The sequence below is a fragment of the Episyrphus balteatus genome, chromosome 1 (assembly GCF_945859705.1).
Source record: "Episyrphus balteatus chromosome 1, idEpiBalt1.1, whole genome shotgun sequence".
In the NCBI taxonomy this organism is placed as follows: Eukaryota; Metazoa; Arthropoda; class Insecta; order Diptera; family Syrphidae; genus Episyrphus; species Episyrphus balteatus.
In genome coordinates, this window is record NC_079134.1 from 144,157,412 (window position 1) to 144,180,785 (window position 23,374).

The 23,374-nt window shown below is 34.6% G+C and overlaps 1 protein-coding gene across 6 annotated transcripts in view; it reads left to right on the forward strand.

Annotated features, from left to right (window-relative positions):
- The window catches only part of LOC129913418 (homeobox protein 5), a 33,495-nt gene that overhangs the window by 3,329 nt on the left and 6,792 nt on the right, over positions 1-23,374 (forward strand). For all 6 annotated transcript variants that reach the window (XM_055992079.1, XM_055992114.1, XM_055992069.1 and 3 more), the window contains exons 3-10: positions 13,181-13,316; positions 13,381-13,622; positions 13,716-13,870; positions 13,936-14,103; positions 14,184-14,347; positions 14,418-14,653; positions 14,730-14,830; positions 18,015-20,941. In XM_055992079.1, the coding sequence (XP_055848054.1) occupies positions 13,181-13,316; positions 13,381-13,622; positions 13,716-13,870; positions 13,936-14,103; positions 14,184-14,347; positions 14,418-14,653; positions 14,730-14,830; positions 18,015-20,941 (4,129 nt within the window). The remainder of the gene's footprint in view (positions 1-13,180; positions 13,317-13,380; positions 13,623-13,715; positions 13,871-13,935; positions 14,104-14,183; positions 14,348-14,417; positions 14,654-14,729; positions 14,831-18,014; positions 20,942-23,374) is intronic.

Consider the following 23,374-nt stretch of genomic DNA (forward strand, 5'->3'; position numbering starts at 1 on the left):
TTTTAACAGAGTTTTAAATTTAAAGTTTCCATTAAAAGTAAGGACTTTAACTAAAGAAGAGTGAATTAAATGAATTTTTAATGATGTATACTTAAAGGCGACAATAGTTTAACGAGGCCGTTAACTAAAGCGATAAATTTCAAAATTTAATGGAGGCTCAATAAATTGGCCCTAAGAGCGGTATTCAGAGTTGTCACTCAAGTAAAATTTTTTTTCAAGCACAAGTCTGAGATGAGTTTTCTGAGTGTTTGCTCACGTATTTACTTCAAAATTTCCTTAGTTGGTATTCATAAGCTAATTCATAAGCAAGAGCAAATGTTGACTTGAGTAAAATTTTTACTTGAGTGACGACTCTGAATACCGCTCTAAGTTCTTAATAAACTGAAACTCGGTTGCACGTATTTGCTCTTATTTTAACATATTTTAACATAATGCTCAAAATATTAGAACTTTTTAAAAAGTCGGAAAAAATATTTAAATTAAATTAAAATTTGAAAAAAGTATAATATTCGTTGAAATCGTTTTTGTCGTTTACAAGAAAGTCGAACGTCAAGAAAACGGTATGTACCTACAGGTATCAAAAAATATTTCTTTTGTATCAAAAGTAGGAATTTATTTGCCAATAGGTATTAGTGCATGTATTTTTTTTTTTTTTTTAATAAAAACCATAAAAGCCGTTTTTGGGGTAGAAATTTTTCCATTCTGGTCGTATCGTATGTAGGTATCTACCAATAACACTGGTCAACAAGGTTTTTGCCACAAGAACCAAAATATACTTTTCTATATGTTTTTGATATGCTGAACTCGAATCTAAAGTCAGAAAATATTTATTGGCCTCCGTTTTTGAAATATTACCGTTAGAAAATGCCGAAAAATGTCATTTTGGCTGTTTTCGAGGTTATGTTATTATGTGGGGTAATTCATTTTGAAAAAAATATAACTATGTCTAAAAATATAACGGTGTCTATCTTCCCAAAAATGTTTAAATCTTTCCTATATCTTTTTTACTGCCCGAGATATTAAAAATTTAAGTACCGGTCTTTGACTCAGAAGCAGCACTTTTTTTGCCACAAGAACCAAAATATACTTTTCTAAAGGTTTTCGGGTTGCTGAACTCGAATCCGCAATCAGAAAAATTCTATTGGCCGCCGTTCTTGAAATATTACCGTTATAAAATGCAAAAAAATGTTTTTTTTATAACGGTTATATTTCAAGAAAGGAAGCTAATAGAATTTTTCTGATTGCGGATGCGAGTTAAGCGAACCAAAAACCTTTAGAAAAGAATATTTTGGTTCTTGTGGCAAAAATTGTATGCCCAGGGACTTAAACTTTAGATTAAATTTAGTTCCTCTTTACTTACTAACTGAAACTTAAGATATCTGAAGCAATAAAAGAGATATCTGTAAAATTTAAACAGTTTTTGAAAGAAGAATAACTATTCTTAAAATCAACGGCACGAATTTGTTTATAATGAATTACCCCACATAAAATTAGAAGCTCGAAAACAGCCAAAATGACGTTTTTTTTTAGCATTTTATAACGGTAATATCTCAAAAACGGAAGCCAATCAAATTTTCTGACTTCAGATTCGAGTTTAGCACGTCAAAAACCTCTAGAAAAGTATATTTTGGTTCTTGTGGCAAAAAAAAAGTTCAATTTTGTTGACCAGTGTAATTTTGGATCTAAAAAAAAAAAAAGTTTTCTCGTCTGATTGGTATTTTAGATTTTTGTTTACAAATTCTAAAGTTGCCCCATAGTTACGGTGACCATCCGTCCCGGTTTACCTGGGACTGTCCCGTATTTCTACAGCTTGTCCCGGGTTTTTATTTAAGAAACCCAGGACGAATAAGTGTCCCGTGTTTTGTAATTTGTCCCGTGATTGTCCCGTATTTGCACATTCTCTGATTTTTGTATTCAATATTTTAAGTACTTTGTACGGAAAACAAGAAAACATTGGTTGGAAATTAAAATTTTTCTAATAAAGCAATAAATAAAGTACGCTGCTGAAGCAAAACGAACATTTTTTTAAGTCTCCAAAGTCAAAAAACTGTTGCTGCAAGAAAAATTGCCTGGACAAATAAATGGCATTGGCAAACGATTGAAAACTCTCCATATATTCTAGCACAGTGAAGAATTTCGTTACCTAGGCTGCGTATTGTGCAACGAAAAGTAGAGTTTTCGTTCACGATTTCGTTGCGCTGGTTTTGTATGAAAATTTTCGTTTCGCTTTTAGACTAGGCTTTCGTTTTTTTTTCTAAATGTTCTTCAATTATTTAGTTCCAGCTGCTGTTTGTCAGGTTTCTACACCAGTTTAAATGTTTTCGAAAAAAGAACAACATATGGAAGACTAAAGAACATAGATGAGTTTTAAAACTTTTAAAGACATGTTAAAAGTTGTGTTAAAGATCATACAATTTCAAATCATTTGAAATAAAATTAAAATGTTAAAAAACAGCTCTCCCGATTTTGATTAAAAAAAATATTTTTTTTTAGAAGTTATAACAGACATTATTATAAAACCATTTTATTGATTTCTGATTTCATAAACGACTTAAATGATTTCAACAAAATTTCAACAAAAACGTTTCCATAAAATCGTCTAGGAAATCTTGATAAATCAATATTTTCAAAACGATCGAACGAATTGTCGAATCTGCAGGTGGCACTGTCTGCCAGGCCAAGATTGTTGAGGTGTTTTCTCAATTTGCAGTGGCCTGTAAGGATCCCTGTTATTATTCTCCGGTTATTTCTACTCAGGTTAATGCAGGTTTTAAAAATTTTTTTTGGTTGTAATTCCCAAGTAGTGATTTTGTCTGTCTGGCTTCCTCATCGGTCTTTATCATTTGTTGGATCGTGCTGTCTCCAATTCCGCAATATGGTTCTGGGCCCATAAGAGGTGCGGTTGCACATGCTTTTGCTAAGGAGTCTGCTACTTCGTTCCCTTGTACTTCAACATGGGTATACCTATTTACCTATTAATTTTATTGAATTCACACCGCTTGTGACTATTGTAAATGATAAAAACTTTAATTATCAACTGATATAAATTGGCAATCGCAGTGGAGTAAAGGTTTTGTTTTTTTCTTAAATTAGGAAATGAAAGCTAGTTTAGTTAGGTCCAATTTATTCACTCTCCATTAAATTTAAAGTGGCCATTTAAAATTCGTATGCGATTTGATAGATTTTCAATTTTTAATGGGTACTTTAAATATATGTAATGTATAATGTGAATCCCAATCATCAAATAACTTTAATATCTGGTATTTTTAAGATAGTGAGAGCGAATTTCAGAGCTGCTTTAAGTTCAAAGCTCTTTGAAAAAAAAAAATATGGCTTATGGAATGTGTTGTAACATTGTTTGACTAAAAAAATCAATCCCTTGTGACTAACAAAAACTTCCCGAAAACTGAGGAAAGGCTATCCTGAATAAATAATTTCGCTGGCAATGTTTACGTTATTTCAAACATGGGAACGAAAATGATCATGAAAAGTTTCTCTCAGAATTTGTTGGCATCGCCAATTAATGTCCTGGAGAATTTAGCAGTCATTGTATAGGATTTTTCGTTCTCTAAAAATTAAGGCAAATAAAAACATTCCGAAGGAAAACAAAAATTCCTCTAGAGATTCACGATAGGGCCTAAATTGCTGTGCAAAAAGATTACTTTCCTAATACTTGGCTTAAACGTTGTTCGTTGCAGATTACAAAAATCTGAAATGTCCAATAAATAAGAACTTTTGGGTGGAAGGAAAGTAGGTAGTAAGAAAAAAGGGAAAAAATATTACAAAGATCTTATGAAAATATTTGGGGCCGATTTTTCAGGGTATAATAATGTACCAAAATTATGTCATTCCTCCTGAAAAATGTGGGAACAATGTTAAATTTGTCGTTAAAAATGAAAAATCTAAAGAAATCATAAAAATTTATAAATATTTTTTGTTAAGTATGCACCATTGCACTTATTGATTTTGAAAGACCAGTATCGAATTCTGTAATCTTTTGAATATAGGTAGAAATCGCGCTGCTCTTAAGGGCCAATTAGCACCTACTTATATAGGTACATAAAAAAAACTTAGCACAAAGGGCTTGAAATTGTATGTTCTTGTGTAGAAGTAAAAGCTTGAAAAAAAAAGACTAAAATTACTCAAAACTGAATTCTTTTTCAATCTAAGCCATAGTTTTTAAATACCTACATTTATAAATGAAATCTTTCACTTCATCAATTTTATTTCAGTAAGATTTAAATAAACAATTATGATTCTTAGGGCCCTATTATGACTCACGAACCGCTAAAATAATTTGGCGAATCAAAGTTATTCAGCCTGTTATAAGGAATTTAGCGTTTTAAAAATGATTTTGGCACATCATTTTTTTTTATTTTTACTCTATAACGGGGAGTAGTTTTATAATCGGAATACCACGACAAGAGTGTTTCCCATATCGTTCTCCTTGAGTCGAACGTTCGACACGCGAGTCATAATAGGACCCTTATTCAAGACTCTAAAACATACGTCTGTATATGGAGTGTCAATTATGTATTTTTGTCATTTAGTAGCTTATTAAAACTGGGTGGGCAGTTATTAGTCCCTGAGAGCATATTTCAAATTCTTCTATTAAATTATATTAGAAAGCGTAATTATAAGCAAAAAATTCAAATTGCATCTTCAGTTCAATAATCCTTTGTAATGATTTTCATAGAGAATAGGTAGGTGGTGTATAGATAGGTACCATGAATACCTCGCAAATTACATTTTGACTTCCTGACAAACAAGCATTATATTTAACACTTCCAGGAAATGTTCCTCTACATTGTATGAAATGGAAAAATGAAAATAATCCACACTTACATTTTTCTACCTAAGAACTTAACTACCTACCTGTTTTATTTTTTCCAAGAAAGAGAAATTTTAAATACGAATTTCATAAATATATTATTATTATTATTATTATAAGTTTATTACAATGCAAATAAATTACAAAAATAATATGTGAAAAGCGCTAGCTACCAGGGCCAAAGGCTAAACGATTTTTAATTGATTTTGAAATATACATATTAGTTATAAATGATTGATACAAAATTTCAAGGTTATATATTTCTATGAATATTGAAGGCTTTAAGAATGGAATATATTACTTTAATGTTGTCTATGGATGGTGATTTCAGGAGTTCCAACATCGGTTCGTTGATGCCGTGAGATGATAGGGTTCTTTTTATTGGTTCACAGTTGGAGGCAAGATGTGGAACCGTGAGTGGCCCGTCGTTACATAAGTGACATCTTGGGGGATCTTTGTTCTCGAGGAGATGACAATGTGTTAAGTTGGAGTGTCCCAATCGCAGACGAGTGAAACAACGGATCATGGGGCTACTGCAGTTTGTAGGATAAGAAGCAGAGTCAGCACTGGGATTGATAGTAGTATAGTGGTGGCTATATGCGTTCCACTTGGTCATCCTGAGGTCCTTCCAGTATTGTTTTACTTTATTGTAAATATCTTTTTTACTTATCACACAGGTCATAATTAGGGGTTCACTAGCTGCACTTTTGGCGACTGTGTCCGCGAGTTCATTTCCATTTATTCCCGCGTGTCCGGGGATCCAAAAAAGTTTGATGGATTTTTTATTTGCAATCAGTTTGTCTCTTATGTGACGGATTATTTGGTGGTTGTTGTTGATATTTTGTATGGCATTGATGGTCGACAAACTGTCCGTGAAAATTATTCTTTTTTCTGCATTCTGCAGTTTCATTGCAGAAAGTATTGCTGCTGCTTCTGCACAAAAAACTGATGAAAAGTCTGGTAGGAGGGATTTGTAAAGGGTATTTCCGGTATCGTCAACTACAGCAAAGGCCGTGCCGTGTTGGTTTTTCGTACCGTCTGTGTATATGAAGTTCCAATTATCCCTTTTGTAGGGGGATGATTTTTCGAAGAAATAAGATCTGTACACGTCATTGCTAGTTGATTTTTTCGGAAGCAAAGTAAGATCTGTATTAATAGAACTAGGAGAAAGAAGCCATGGTGGGTGTAGGCATTCTTTTTCACTATGGAAAGACAGTGGTATACCAATTTTTTCGGCGGATAATAAAATGTTGTTGATCGTCGAAGGGCATTTCGGTGTTTTTTTCCGGAGAGAACAAAGTTTTGCGGTTGGTATGATTGGCGATTTGTAAGGTCCGTTTATTTTGTAACAGAGGATGGCTGTAAGGTAGCCCATTCTATCTTCTATAGACGGCAGTCCGGATTCGGTGAGCAAGTTAACTATCGGAGTTGTCCTGAAGGCTTTTAGGGCTAGACGGATTGCACCATGATATTCTGGTTTCAGCAGTTGAAGAGATGTTTTTGAGCACTTTCCATATATTGTTAAGCCATAGTCTAGTTTTGATATAATAATAGATTTTATAATTCTTATTATGGTATTTACATGAACAAAGCTTGATTTGCAAGATAAATATTTTATGACATTAACCCTGGAAGATAGGCTTTTTTTAAGTTGTTTACAATGTTCCTTAAAGTTAAATTTATTATCAAAAATTATACCAAGAATACTTAAGCTGTCTCTGTTACATATAGGAATATTGTTAAAATATAAATTGATTTCTTTTGGACAACTCGTTTTTCGACATATATGTAAGATATTACTTTTATTAATTGATATGATAGAACCTGAAATGTTGGACCAATTGTTGATATCAGTAAGAACGTTTGAAAAGATTGTTGTTAATTGTAGAAGGTTTTTGCATTTTGAGAACACCAGAAGGTCATCGGCATACAGAGAATACCGCACAGATTGATAATTATTAAGGATTTCGCTTATATCGTTAAAAGCTATGGCAAATATAACCACGGAAAGTGGAGATCCTTGGGGGATCCCATTATTTAAATCTTTAAGGTTGGAGTAAACATTATTTATTCGTGTGCGGAATTTTCTGTTTGTAAGAAATGATTTGATATATTGAAACATTTTTGGTCCAACCTTCCATTCCATAAGTTTTTTTAGGACAACATGAATCCCTATTCTATCAAAAGCCTTTTCGAAGTCGATTGATAGAATAGAGATATGATTTTTCGTGGATAGGGATGTTGCAATATATTCATCAATGTACAAAAGTGCGTCGGTGGTACCGAGACCTTGTTTAAAGGCAACTTGATTGTTGCTTATGAAATTATTATTTTCAGTGAACCATTGAAGTCTTTTGGCAATAATTTTTTCTAAAATTTTACCCATGCAGGAGAGTAGTGATATGGGGCGATAGCTGGTAGATTCAAGTGGGTTTTTCTTAGGTTTTAGCATTGGTATGACTGTTGCTGTCTTCCAGGTCTGAGGGATAATACCACTGTTGAAAATATTGTTGTACAGAGACAATATTCGATCTTTGAGAGTGTTAGGGCAGTTTTTTAACATAGGGTAGGATACCCGATCCATTCCAGGAGTATTGCCTTTGACAAGGGAAAGACAGTTTTCAAATTCGGTGCGACTAATAGGTAACTCGATTAACTTACCGGAAGTAGATGTGTTAGATGGATGAATACACGATTGCAAGATAGTAGTTTTAGATTGGACAAATTGTGGTGTAAAATTGTTATCGTTTGAGTATGAAGACCAAATGTTGCCGAAGTGATTGGCGATTTCTAATGAATCTAAAAGTGTTGTCGAGTCAGTTTTTATAGTTTTTATGGAATGTGGGGAGAAATTGCCTGTAAGACGTCCGATGTCGGCCCAAAGTTTTTTGGGAGTTGAGTTGCAGTTGATATTGCTTGTAAATTCCTCAAAGGATTTTCTTTTTGAAAGCTTAGCAGCTCGTCGAAAGTATGCGTTTGATTTCCGATACTCAATAAGGTTGTAGTTAGTTGGGTGCTTTTTAAAGGTTTTCCAGGCATTTTGTTTTGTTTTCCGTAACTCGCTTATCTCTTTGTTCCACCATGGGGGATTTGATCTACCAAGACCTTTGTGTGATTGTGGGATTGCGATGTTGGCTGCTTCTCTAATAGATTTAAGTATTTTTGATGCTTCTTGGTTTATATTTGTTGAGATAGGTCTAGACGATAGCGATTTTAAAGAATGGGTTTGAAATTGGTTCCAATCAGCGCGATCGATAAGGTATTTAGGTTTAAATTTTGAGATGCGTGATGAAGAGTCCATTGATAAGGCTGAAAGTAACGGAAAGTGATCACTACCATGTAGATTGTCGAAAGCAAACCAAGATATATTAGGAAATAGCTGTGGGGAAACCATTGTGAGATCAACATGTGTGAAGGAGTTGTGGGTCGAGAAATGGGTCGGGGAGCCATCGTTTAGCAGAATGAGATTTGTGATAGCAAGAAAATCTTCAATCTTTTTGCCTCTGATGTTACTTATAGGAGAGCCCCAGAGCGTACTCCAGGAATTAAAATCCCCAGTAAGTATTACTGGATTATGAAATTGATCGACAATGTCACATAAGTCGGATGTTGCAAATGGTTGGTCTGGTGGGATATACACATTTAGGATTGTAATTTTGAATTTAAGTTCTATTTCAATTGCTAATGTGGATAAATTGGAGTTTGTTGGAATAGGAGTTTGTGGAATGGACTTGTGAACAAAAATCCCTATCCCTTGTTTGTGGGTCGTATTTGTTGGAAGGTTATGCGAATAAAAATTGTATTGTTTTCGAGATAGAGACGAAAGTTTATTTTGGTCTGTTATGTGAGGTAGATGGGTTTCTTGAATCGAAATAATAGATGGGTTATGATCTTTAATCAGTAATTGCAACTCATGGTAATTGTTGAAAAGACCGTTAATATTCCATTGCAGAATCTTGACCATCATAATAAAAAGAAAATCTCTTGGACGCAATATGGTTTTATTTTTTTTTTATGTATATTGCGAAAAAGAGAAGGGGGAGGAGGGTAAATTTAATATCGAATTTAGAGTCGAATTACGTTTGGGAAATATAGTTATGATTTTAAGGTAACTATTAGTTAAATATTTTTATTTTTTTTTTTTTTTGGTTATACCTGTAAAAGGTATAAAGTGTATTATATTTTGTTGATTGAATTTGGAACCCCAGAAATCTGGGGTTCTTTAGTTTAGAGTATGGCGGCGACTGTCGGGGGCGGGCACCTCATGGAAAATCGAATTTCCACGAACTGTCCGCCCCCGACAGCCGCCGCCAAAGGTGAGTAGATTATATTTATTTATTCCATAATGACGTCCGTCGCTTCGTCACTATCGTCGTTAGATTGTGCGGAAGCTGAGGTGTAATACTGAGATTTTAAAATTAAATCTTTAGTCATAATTGTTATAGGAGAGTTGGGTAATTTTGTGATGTTAGTTTCATCGTTTGTGGGTGGTTTGATTGGGGTGGATTGTGTTTGAATTGAAGTTGTAAGGTTGTTGGTAGGATTGTTTGTAGATGATGATGTGGATGGTTTTGTTTTTGAAGGTTGGGTATCAAAGTCTATGGAAGAGTCGTTTTCAGAGACTGGATTCGTTGAGTTTGGAGGTGAAGAAGTTCCTGGATTGGATGTTGATTTAGCCGGGGCTAGATCAGATTGATTTGTGTTTGGGGGTAAAGAGGGGATGGATTTTATTGTTTTATTTTGGGGGGATGGTGGTTCGGTTGTATTCGCGTTTTTTTCAGTAGCAGTTGAGTTAGAGTTTTGGCCACGTATTTGAGAGGCATAGGTTTTAGACGGGTTGATTTGTTGGAATGTTTTATTGTATAGTCGCCTAGCTTCTGAAATAGAGCATTTTTGCTTGGTTTTGATTTCTAGTATTTGTTTTTCTTGAATGTATCGTGGACATTCGTTTGAGTTGGAAGGGTGAACTCCTTCGCAATTGACGCACATTGTTCTTGTACATGGAACGGGCGTGTGTGGAGGTAAGTTGCATACATAACACGTGGGCTTGCCAGTGCACCGATTTTTCGTATGACCTAAACGTTGACACACTTTGCATCTCATGGGATTAGGGAAATAATCCTTGACTAGTACCGTAGACCAACCGGCTACCACTTGTTCAGGATGATTATATAAATTGAATGTGAGAACTATGTGCCCAGTGGGAACTTTTTTGTTGTCGACAGATTTAGTAAATTTGAAAGCACTTGTTACACCTTGAGAAGCCATATTTTTCGCGATTTCGGTATCCGGGCAGTTATTTAAGAAGGGGGCATAGATAATACCTTTGCTTAAGTTGAGGGAATCGTGAAATTTCACAGAGATAGGGCACAAGTTTGCGAGCGTTTTCGTTGCGATGAATCTACGTGCGATAGCTTCTGATTTGGTAAGAATAAGGAGGTTGCCGTCGCGGAGTTGGGAGATTGTTTCCCATTGGGTACTTATGCCGTCGATTGCTTTGCGTAGTTCGAAGACATTGAATGAATTTAGAGATTTATTACTGTCTGTTGAGGATATAACAATATATTTTGGGTTTGCGGAGTTGATTGGGTTCGTAGAAAAGTCCAAACCTGTGTAGGTAACGCGTGCACGTTTTCCTTTTTGTGTTTGATGTTGATTACTTAGGACTACCAAGTCTAAGTCGGAAAACTTCCCCCCTCTGCGGGGGGGCGGCCCTGCCATGGTGAAAAAAACTTTTTTAAGATTTATTCAATTGAAAAGGATAAATTGAAATTCGATTAAATTGCTTGAAAAGCAAATTGCAAAAAGGGTTGTCAAAAAAAACACGTGGGTTATATGAGCGAGACAGATATACTGTATGAAACTGGTTTCCGAGGAAAAAAGATGAAGTGATCGCTACGAAGGCTAGACGATGACTGTCATAAATATAAAAACTGGTTTTTATTTTGAAAATATACACTTTATTTCGCAATAAAATTGTATTACCTACATACATTCCCTTCTGCACATATGGAGTTGAAATATTTTTTAATTATAGGTGTCATTATTTTGTCTCTATTTATGTACATATATTAATTCCAGAATTAGTATTAAAACTTTTTAATCTTTTATTCATAATGTACCTAATCCATGTTGCTATGCATCCTGTTGAAATGCATAGGTAGAAGTTTCTTCTTATTTAAATCTTCATAGAAACTCTCAAAAAATGCTCTTAACTAAAGTTTTTGTTCTTGTATTGTCTTAGGAAAATTCTTCTTCTTCTTCTTCCTTATAAGTCGCTGTTATGATCTCGTTGTCGAGGGGATCATTACTCTACCACGTATTTGCTTCACACGAGTAACAGCAAACCAAAAACAATTGAATCATTGCGGTAGTTTCCGCTTGTTTCATATTTTAACCCAATATACAAATGTTATTGGATTTGTTTGTGCCAGAAGGCCCGCCTCATCTTCACAACAAGTTGCATTAATGGAGGATTTTCACTTATGATAATCTAGTCTGACTAATTCACTTTATTTCACCATTAATCATAAAGCCAAGAACTTGTGAGCAAATACTTTGAACTTCTTCGGTGACGCCCGGGAGTCATCTAAGCTTTGTTTTTTCTTTCTCGTACATGTCCTTGATCAACTGAAAGTTAGTTTCCGAAGTTCTTCGTTGCCTTAGGCCTGAAGGCAACCAAAATATAATCCCGTTGTTGTCTTTTAAATACTTTTTCCAAAATTAGACAGATGTATTTTTTGTACAATAACTACACAAAATTGTTTATAGTGCCAGTAATTTACTTTATCGAACGATATTCCTGAAATATTTTTTCGGGCTTGGATGTATTTCGAGGTGGCTAAGGAATTTTTACCACCACTTAAGCTGAGGAGTTCCCCGAAAACGTTGTACTAGAGAACTGAGTTCTAAGAAGTTCCCGTCATGTTGAATGGGTCAATGTTAAAAAAGTTGTCTGACTAATGTCCACAGTGCCAGTCATTGAATCTTTTCCCATTCACTTTCTACCGATATACAGTGGACCTAACATAAATTGAACAATTCGAAGGTTTATTTTCGATCCCAACAATAATATAGCCTGGCTCCATTTAGCACGGCTGGGATAATTAAGCTCCTATAAATGCCCCCCTTTTTAATGCTTAAATGTGTTCTTAGCACGAAAAAACTGGTTTTCGTTTAATGTAAGCACTGATGTTGTTTTGCGATATAACAGTGGATTCTTGGTTAACAAATTCTTCGACTTCATCTGTCCATTATTATGTTTGGTCCAAATTAATGTTGTACAGTTTCTCATGTCATTCTTTGTTTTCATTCCATTAACGTTAACTACCTACATTTTTGCTACCTTCGTTTCAATACTAGCAAATGTACGACTGACAGCTCTCATAAGCACGGATTTGTTCATAACCCTTCAGTAATATCAAGAAGAAAAACTATTTTATCAATATTTACGATATTTTGAAAGATCTCACGGAAACCTAACGTAGTTCTGTGTCTAATCTAGAAATAATATAAAAACCATATAGCCTCGATTTTTGTGTTATCCGACTACCTTTGACTAACTGGCGATGATGGATATGATGTCACTATTAGAAAGGTTCTTGTTTGCTAACATCAAAACTTATACAAATTTGTTATTCCAGAACTCTAGTTTAGAGATTTGTATGATTTTAAGACGGTCAACAAAATTACACCGAAATTTCAAGACTATTATTGCGACTTGTTGTTTAAATTGATTTTTTTTTAACACATTTATTATGTAGGTATGTTAGCTACACCTACATGTGTATAAATTTACATATACCTTCCTGCTCATGTTTTATTAATTTATTTCTATTCAATCGCAATCACACATTTGGCAATTTTTTTTTGTTGGTGTTTATTGTTTATTTTTAGTCGCAATAAAAGCACTAAGCAGCATATCTTCACCTCTATCAGCAAATAATAATCTTTTCGTTAAAACTTTTAATTTAAGATTCTGATAGCGTTATGATGCCCCCTAAGTTTATAAAAAACAAGGTTTATTTTAGAAATTCTTTTGAGATAAGAAAAAAATAGTGTAAATGAGATGATAATCAAACAAAAGAGTTGTTTAGCAATAAAAAAAAAACGAACTCTGATGTTTTGTAGTCATGCAAGATGTAAACAATCTTCGGTACACGAATGTTTCTCTTAAAACTTCCAAATGTACATACATTTTTGTTGTTGTTCGATAGTATTATGTCGGCTTGTACGTGAGAATTTTTCTTTTCTTTTGGGGAATTAGGTATTCATATTGATTTTATCTATCTAACATCCCAAACCAAAAAGCTTCTCTAAATTAAACAACAATGTATCATGATTTTGCAGGAACACCATCTACAAAGGGCGATATGTACTGGTTTGATTATTCCCACGCCCGAGGTGTTTACATGTGATCAGGATTTCTATGACAGAAGCTATCCTCCCAACTATAAAATGCCACGCCAGATGATTCATATGCAACGTAAGTTTAACAAAATCTACTATAATCAGGAAAAGCTTATAAAATAATTTTTTTTTTATTTTAGCACTTGGTCTGGAACAGGATATTCCCGACTATGATATGGACAGTGCAGATGAAATGTGGGTAAATCAACAAAGTCGGCGATTAGAATTAACTCCATTAAAATTCGAACAAATGATGGATCGCTTAGAGAAGAGTTCCGGCCAAACTGTGGTAACGCTTAATGAAGCTAAAGCACTGCTCAAGCAGGACGATGAAGTTAGCATAGCAGTTTACGATTACTGGTTGAATAAGCGTTTAAAAACTGTAAGATTGCTTTTTATAGCTCTTATTTACTAGTTTTTAAAATAATCAAAAAAATGCTTAAAATCAAAATATTCGTAAACTACTTAATTTCAGCAACATCCGTTGATTTTGTCTGTGAAAACAGAAAATCGACCTGGTACTTCGGCAAACAATCCGTACTTAGCATTTCGTCGACGCACTGAAAAGATGCAAACACGAAAGAATCGTAAAAATGATGAGACATCTTATGAAAAGATGTTGAAGTTGAGGTAAAAGATTTACTATTTTTACTAAAAATATGAATTATTTAAAATTTGTCTGATGTACATTTTAGGCGGGACTTGTGTCGAGCGACGACTGTACTTGAAATGGTGAAGCGACGTGAAAAAACGAAACGAGAACAATTGCATTTATCTATTGAGATCTTTGAGAAGCGGGTTCAGCTGCGTGACTTTAGTGGAAGCCTAATGTCAGAGCTTAGTTCGACTATCAAAAATTCAAGGTATAATGTTTTTGAAAATAAAAACAAAAGCTCAAAAACTAATATATCAATCTATTCGATTTCTTAACAACAAATAACAGGCCAGCATTTGCACCATTATATACAAATCAATACTCACATAATCCATCAGCGTCGTCTACGAATCCAGTTGGAGGTCTTTTGCCGTCGAATACAGCATCGACCAGTGGCGGTCATAGTTATACTTCGACGTCACAGTACCTGAATACTGCGAGTCTAGCAGTTGGTAAGTTAAAAAGAAAAAAGTATAAAATGCATTTTTTTAACTTTGTTTATTCTTCTTCTTTTAAAAATAGAACCAGTCGGTGTTAGCAGTAGTGGTAGTCGTAAAGAAAAAAGACAATATAAAAAACGTAAACACAAAATACCACGTGAAAAGCAGTATTCCTTAGTTCAAAGCTCATCACCTGCGCCAATAGAATCGACGATCGAAACAGAAGAAGAGGATCTCACAAATAACCCATTGGGTTCAGAAGGCGAAGATGAAGGACAATTTGCATTTAGACGAAATAAGAACTGCAATTACCACCGGGTACAATTTTTTTTTTCAATTTGTTTTATTATTTTCGAATCTTATTTATATACTATTTTTGTATGTTTAACTATAGCCCCTTGATACTTATGGAAATTGGCCATGGGAATCGAAGAATGATAATGGCTTTGGCGATAAGAAGTATAGATATACCCTAACATCCATAAGGCATCCTAGGTAAGAATAGAACTAAGATACACTTTTGTATTGATTTTAATTTTATTGAAAAAGGTCTAAATGAATTATCTTTTAAAGATTGAATATTTATTAGGTTTTATAGCATCAACAAGACTGAGCAATTACAATTACAGTCAATTTTTGTTTGTATTAAAAAGCCGCCGAACGCCGACTTTGATTTCGGAAAAAATCTAATTTATAGCGTTTTCGTTTGGTAATTCTTAGAAGGGTTCGGGAGTATCCGATCCTGAATGCCAAACGAACAAACTTGGATTCTTCTTTTTGATTCTGAAGTTTGGGTTTCTTTGTATTTGTGAAATGCAAATAATGCGAACGACTGATGAAAGTTTTGTTTTGTTTATTTTTGTTTATTTCATAAAAAGATATCTTTTATTTTCGTTTTCTTCACTTTATTTTAATATAATTTAAAGTTTGGCATAGTAAGAGATCTCGTTTTTCAGAAATGAACAACAAAAAATAATATTTCATTACTTTGACGTCTTAAGTGTGAACATGTGTGCGTGATTCTCGTTTTGATTCTGCCATAAAATTCGGAATCGATTTTCTCTTCTTTTCAGAATTAGAACTGTCATTGAGTGCCAAACGAACAGTTTCAGAATCGTTCGGAAGAATTCCGGACAGTCCCGGACGACCAAACGAAAACGCTATTAGTTCCTGTCGATTTTAAAAATAAATGTTGAGGGTGGCCTTTTCCTACTCTAAACAGAGAAGGTATACAATTAGGGATACAATTTGTGTATCCAATCAAGATCAAGATTAAGATTAAAAAAAAAAACTTGACTTAGAAATACGATTCGCTGGATTTTAGCTTCCTTATCGGAAGTTTTCAGTTTTCACACAGAATTGTACCAAAAGTTTCTTTTTGTGGAATTTATCTTACCGAATAAAGTGTAGACAATTGACATAATTAAATTTCACTTGAAGCTTATAATGCAAGTTCTTTACGAAAGAGCAGAACGCTGCATAAGATCTAATACAAAAGTTCTCATTAAGAATCTAAACAAGTTAACGGTTAATTTGAATAATTTCGAATTCCTTTCAACAAAATCAAATTAAAATTAACAATGTGCCGAGCAAGATATATTGAACAAAAAATCGCTTTCAAATTGATTTTTTTTAAAGGAATTCGTAATAAAACTTTGATTCAATTGCAAATTATGTATAGGTCTGATTAAAATTCTAGAGTAAAACCGGAGTACCCCGTAGTACTAAAATTACTTCGGATTAAATAATTTTTAATTTTTTCGTCATTTACGAAATCCAGAAGTTTCGAATAAAGCAGACACGTTGCCTGCAATTTTTTGGCCCATATGCAAAAAATGAGCATAAGCTCATCTCTCACTTTTCAGTTTATTTTCTTGAGATCTATCTAATGAAAATGAGTTCGACCTAAAGAAAATGTTGTCATTTTTTTTGCATACGACCCATTGTTTCCTTCCCACTGGCACTGTTGTTTCAAAACTGATGTTCATAGTGAATGAAAATCAAATGTGCATTGTGTCGCTTGTTCGCCATAAGAGTAAACAAAATGCTCTTGGTCCTTTCAAACAGATTTGTAACTTGAAAACCATTTTTATTCACTATTCAAGGAAATAATTTGCTAATTAGCAACTGATGCTAGTATACATATGATGGTAAATGTATTCCACTTTTATCCTATAAACTACCCGGCCATATGAATACGAACAACCTTATTTTTTTTCTTAAAGAAATCATATTTTCTTTGTCAGCTTTTTTTGTCAGTTAAAGACAAAGTAATGATTCGGTTGCCAGTGAACAGCCACATGTCTTTCAATATCAAAATTGTTGATATTTTCATTAGGCTTTATATGAATTGACACTAACATGTGTCGTTTTTCAATGAGTCAAAAACCGGTGGATATTTAAATATTTATTATTTTGTTTTAATGTTAATGCATATGTATGAGATGATGCATTTTTTGATTCGTCATGTTGAGTTCCCGAAAATACTCACGTGTTAGATTTAAATAATTAATTTATTTCATTGACTTTTGACTGTGTTCTTTGATAAGCTAAAGTAATTTAAATTGTCAAATTCATAAAAAATCCAATAACTGATGCATGTTATGACTAATGAACTTTTGAAGCTGATAAGTTGAGGAACCATATGATTACGAGCTATACCTAGGCGGACGTGTGTTTGTATAGTATAAAAAAAATTTGTTAGAGCCTTTCACAGAGTAACTTAGTAAATTGAAACAAGACTTTATTCAAAGCCGTTATTAAAAGCATTAAATGTGTGGACCCTGCCCTCAACCAAAAATCCTATCCAGTGAGTGTGTCTCATTGCTTTCCCCTTGTTGAGGTCTATTTCTGGTACATTTTCAATAGAGGTCTAGTTCGCAGACTTGTTAACCTGGTGGGTAAATTTGGTCCTTCGCCATCTCGGTCGTTGCTTTTTCATTTTTATGAGCAGTTCGAGTCGCTCGAATAATAATAATAATAATTAATCTCAACTATGCATCTCTTGTTCTTCTTAGTTCTTTGAGAACGGGGTTTTAAAACTCAAACGCCATTTTAGCCAATGTAACGGCGATTATATTAATGTACTTTTTCGATCTATCTGATCACGGTGATGATTTATTGTTGATGAGTCGATGAGTATTTGTTTTCCAATGAAGAATTATACTTTGTTTTTGTCGTCAAATTCAAAATTCCAAACCAAACCAATTCTTGCCGCCTCCACTTGAATACAAGCAAATGCACGTTTCGCATTACCTACTCTATTATATCAAAATCATCAGCATAACCTAGTATTTTATCTTCACTTATAAAAAGAGGTTGTATAGTAGCGGTTTATTTGGTTTGAAACCTTTGTCGAATAAGGTCTCGAACAAACGATGGTTATGTTTGTATGAAGTTGTATTTAGAGCATTAATTTTATTACAGCTAGTTCTAAGTTTAAGTGACGTTCTCTTTTATGCTCACAATAAATATTTTGTAAGGGAATCTTTTAAAATTCTCAGTTTCAATACCAATGGTATCTTAACCACCTGTGTGTTACCAAAGCTAGGCATGCCTTAGTTGTTCAACGGGAAGGTTTCGCGCTTAAAAAATAGACCTTTTTCATATTATTGAAATTTTGAGACCAAAACCTTTTCACTAAACCAAATTTAACTTGCAAAAATTCTTTCTATTTCAGACCACGTTGTATAGGATTTGCACGACGTCGATTGGGAAGAGGTGGACGTGTTATTTTAGATCGAGCCTCAACAAGTATGGATGATATTTGGTCTAAACTCGATTATACCATAATGGAAAGTAGCAGCTTACAAAATCCCGCCGCATGTCTAAACGCAAATCCAGTCGTCGTCGCCGCCGCCGCTGCCGCCAATCAACAACAACAAACTCAGAACTCTTCAAGAACCTGCCCAACAACTGAAAACAACGTCAATGTCAATGTCGATTCCATCGACTACGATGATGACGACGATGAAAATATTTCTCGGGATTCACTATATGTGACAGCATTTGTGAAACCGGTGCCAATAAAACGTCCCAAACGCAAATGGGATTACAACAGTTTTCATCCCAAACACAGAACATCAAACAATAATAATAACAGTGAAAACAACAATAGTATTAGCAACATAACTAATAGTCTCCTTAATGAAGATGCTATCAAGCGTGAGAAGCTCAATGACGCCGAAGACTCTTTCAAGTTTTCAACAACGTCATCGTATGCAGCAGCTAACGTTGATCAGCAGCAACAGCAGCATCAGCAACAGCAACCAACCACCTCGTCCATATACTCAGAGGTTGTAAGCGACATAGTTAAAAAAGCACAGGTGCTGCCAACTGATCGCAAATTTAATCCTAACGACATAAGTAGTAGTAGTAGTTTTAAATTTAGTTGTAATAGTTTAAACGAACAAACTTACAATAGCATTAACAGAACTACATCCAATGTAAACAATTACATTAATAACAATAATAACAACAACAATGATGGAAAGCCCAATGTGATAAGCAGTGCTGATGTCCAAATCAAGCAAGAAATAATCGACTCGGCCGATCTAAATATTCTCGATGATGAGAATGTTAATTTGGCCCGATTGAGTAGCTACATAAATGCCAATCGAAATAATGCAGCGAATCAGGCTCTAACCGATGCCTTGATCAAGGCCGAACCGGATGACGAAATGAGTGGTGTGACAATTAATAACAATCAATTGCCCAAGAGTCAGTTTACGGAAGCTAAAGACGTTCTGCGGCATAGTAGTTTGAAGGATTGCTTTGCCATGAATGATCGACAATTTCCGTTTCTTTTGGACTATACGAGTGCACCACCTCCATCGAGTAAACGAATGGAGTTGTGCAACGAAATTTTGAGTGAGATAAGAAGAGATTGGTTGCATTTTCGACCGAAGACACCGACAGAAGAGTTGGATGATTTTAATGAACCTATAGCGCCTGCGGCGGCGACTACCGTCGAAGGTGGTGGCGAAGCACCAGCCACTAAACCAGCTGTTGGCTTTTCGGCTATGACACCGATTTCGATTGAAATGCAGCGTTTGAGTCGATGTGCAAGTCCTCCATCGGCGATGTTTCAAGAAAACAACGGCAACAGTACTTCAGCGGGTTTGTGGGAAAGTGCTTCTGATGATGCACTTTTCGTCACAAATCCCTTCACATACACCGATTTGGAGCCTGATTCTCAGTTGCTTCCATCAGTGTTTGCGGCCAACTATCTTAGTAAATCTGCTAACGAAAATAATCTCGATAGCGATGGACCTAATGTTGGCATAGATTTGAATCTAAGCGGTGATAGTTTAGCTGACATGAATTTCTCCCTCGGTGAGGACGACAACGAAAAAATGCTGGACAACATTTTGCAAGAGTGCCAAATAGACGACCTTAAGACGCTCAATCAAACAACGACCTTTTGGAATGGCATTCTCGACGACGGCGGCGCTGGCTTGCTTGACTGTATCGAAGAAAAGAAATTGCCCAGTGATGTGACGAACAAACTTGGAGAGGCGGGTGGTGATGGTGCAGGCACTGATATCGCACTGGAAGATGACAAGGATGGCGTAAAGGCTGCGATAAATAAGTTTAATAATAGTAATTTTGGTAGTTCGACATTCTCCACGATAAACGGTCTGAAGGATGAGATATTCTTTAAAAAAGAAGAAATCAAAGAGAAGCTACCGGAGGTCAATAAAATAGAGCCGCCTGATGAAATTTTAGCATCGCCTCCACCTCCACCTGTTCCGTCGTCATCATCGACAACAGCAGCGGCATTATCTATAGCACAACCACCCGCCCATCAACAAATTCAAATAATGCAGCAGCAAGGACTGCTGCCGACATCTGAATTTACTGGAAACACATCTTTAGGTCATTCATCAGGTCAGAGGACTGCTTTAAGAGTTGTTCAACACCATCAACAACAACAACAACAGCAGCAACAACATCTCCTGCAACAAAATTTGCAGCTTCAACAAAAGAATCTAGTAACGCCGGCTGTTACACAGGGTGCCATGGTCTCTCGTCCCCATGTTCTTACATCAATGGCGGCTACAACCAATCATACCACCATATTTGCAACTCAACAAGACTCCAATGCAAACGGTGGCGGTAGCGGTAGTAATATGCCACAGAAAATCTATCTTAAACAAAGCAACTGCAATGTTGGTGGTGTTGTCAACACCAATCAAGTTCCTAATAATGTTAATCAACAACAGAATGCAGTCATATTGGCCAATGTGAAACTGGACAATGAAATAACATGTGATAATCTGGGGAATACTATTATTTCAAGTAATGGCCCAAATCATAGTGGTGGTAGTGGTTTGGTCGATGCAGGCGGAGGAGGGAGTTCGAGTGGCAATGGAAATATGATAATGACCGATAATATGATGAGTCATCAGACACCGATGATTGTGACGACTTCAAAACCACAACAGCAGCAACAACAACAGCAGCAACAACAACAAACACAGCAAATAGTTTGGCGACACGTTGGCCAAGGTGGATCTGGTATTTTATCAACTGATGCAACTGCAAATAAAATTGTTTGGACAAGTCGACCAGCCGGACAAAAGAAACAATTGAATGGGCCAGAGGGTAAGTTTTTGTTTTGTTTTGTTTTCTTATTTATAAGTTTGTTTATTAATTAGATACAATGACTAATGTGTTTTTTTTTAATTGTGAAAGTTGTTAGTTATCACAAGTCAAAAGCTATTTAAATTTTAAATCGTAATAATTAACTTTTACTTAGTCATTCTCATTAGTTTTAAGTGTTTTGTTGATTTGAAACAAACAACTATTTGCCTCAGTTGTGAGTGAGTGCACTTCAGAAAATACAAAGATTAAACTATTTTGTTGATGACAAGTTATTTAGATCTTGAAAGGTTGAATGCTTAATTATCTTGAATTAAAAATATTAATATTCAAAACTGAAATTCGAGTAATAAGTAAGATGACGAAGTAAGGTATTAAAGAAAGCTAATTTATAAAGATGACACCTTTGGGCCATTTGCTGAATCGAAACTTAAATAATTTATGTTGAACATTATTCCTTACTTTTTCGTCTGCGTAAACTGTCACATAAGGATTTATGTAGAACTTAAATGCTTAGGTTTCGATTCAGCAAACGGGTCTTAATGCCATAAACTGAAACTGTGGGTCGAACAACTGTGCGTTGTGTTGACCTCAATATTGCCAATGTTTGTTTGTTGAAATAGTCGTAAACCCAAAAAAATGGGTCTCCTTTAAGCAGATGATCATTTGGCCAAAATCCAAATTTTCGGTCAACTTTTTTATCGTCCAATAAGATCACGAAACTCTGTTTTTGTGCCGTGTATCTGGCTGAAAATTTCCCACTGTGCGACGATTTTCCTATGCAATCTGAAGCTATGATAAAGGTTAGGTAGAAATGGGTCTCAGAAAAACAACTGACACAGACACTTAGACGACTTATTGGTCCGTTGTAATACCATTATATTACAAGGAATTTTCTCTGTCTGTTATCATTAATTCTGAGTGCTTATCCATGTCTCTGATAATTTCATTCCCAAGAGAAAATGCTCTATTTATAGCCAGGGCAAGTCATTCACATAGAAAGTCATGATGTCCACCAGTCTGTTCGACTGTGCCTCCATCTGTACACATTTCCACAACTTAAACGAGTGAACGCATCTTCTAAAAATTTGGTAAAGATAATTTACATCTAATTCTGAAAGTTGTTTTTTTTATATTTCGCTTGAAACGTGTACGTCCCATACAACATTTTTTCATATTATGTTCATTGAATAATGATAGCAATTGCACAACTGAATACAACTGAATTTTTAGTTTAAAAAAAAACTCAAATAACAAAAAAAAAGGCGTTTTCGTAAAATATTTTGTCTGTCGAGTGGACTCTTCCTGTATAATTTCTTTAAAATTCTTATAGAGACCGTTCTTACTATTCACAAGTTAACTAGTATGTATGTAGCTTGCAGCTTTGAGCTGCAAGAGCAATTTTTTACGAAGAAAAACTGAAAAATCATCAGAAAATGAAACTGTTAAAATATGAGATAAAATATGAGAACTTAATGAATGCATTTAGAGGTGGCGATTTTTAAATTTTGAATTTCAATAAAAATTACAAAATTACAATTTGCGAGGTAATCAACCTTTTTTCACTTAAACTTTTGGTGAAGAACAAGAAACCAATTTAGCAAAAATTACGTATTCACTTCAGGTCAAACTCGCAAAAATTTTTTAAAATACGGCCAAACAATTTCGGGTGGAAAAATTTCAACATCAAACTCTCAAAAGGGTTGAATAAATAAAATAAAATAAATCATTTCATGCGGAACATTGAATAAATTAAGAGACATATAATTTTTTCTCAGTAACGAAAGCAATAAAATTAATAGAATTTAGGTATCGAGTTGGAGTTATTTTTTAATTTTAGTTGTACTTCTTGTCTTAATGATTTTTGGAAAGTATAGGCCTGGTATATAAGTAGTAGGAACATGAAATACCATTGCATTTGAAATGTTTAAACGAATTTACCTTCTAATCAATCTCCGAAGCAGTCAATTCACTTCCAGTTGTGTTGTTTTGCTTACTATTTCTAAAAAAGTTTTCTAATAGAAATTCTACTAAAATCTTTGAATACTCGTTAATAGCAGAGATTCTTAGGAAATAATCCATGTTCATAATAGCTGTTTTTTAACAGCGATGTGGTTCGCTGTTATGAAAATTGTGTTTTTGACTAAAAGGGTTAACATTGTATTAGGCCTCGAAACAATTTAGAAGACGTGGAAGGTTTTACTTTCATTCAGGCTTGAAAGAAGGTTGTCTTTTAAGGTTTTTTTCTACATGCATGAAGCTTTTCTCACGCTAAACAGGATTTTTTTCATAATCTTTACTAATTTTAAAATGCAAATAGTTTTCTTTACTCCTCTGCGAATCGCTCGCTGGGCTAACAAGCGGATGCTGTAGGTTAATCAATGACTTTTAAAGTGTTGTGAGTTTCTGCTTAGATAAAAAGTTTAATGATTGATT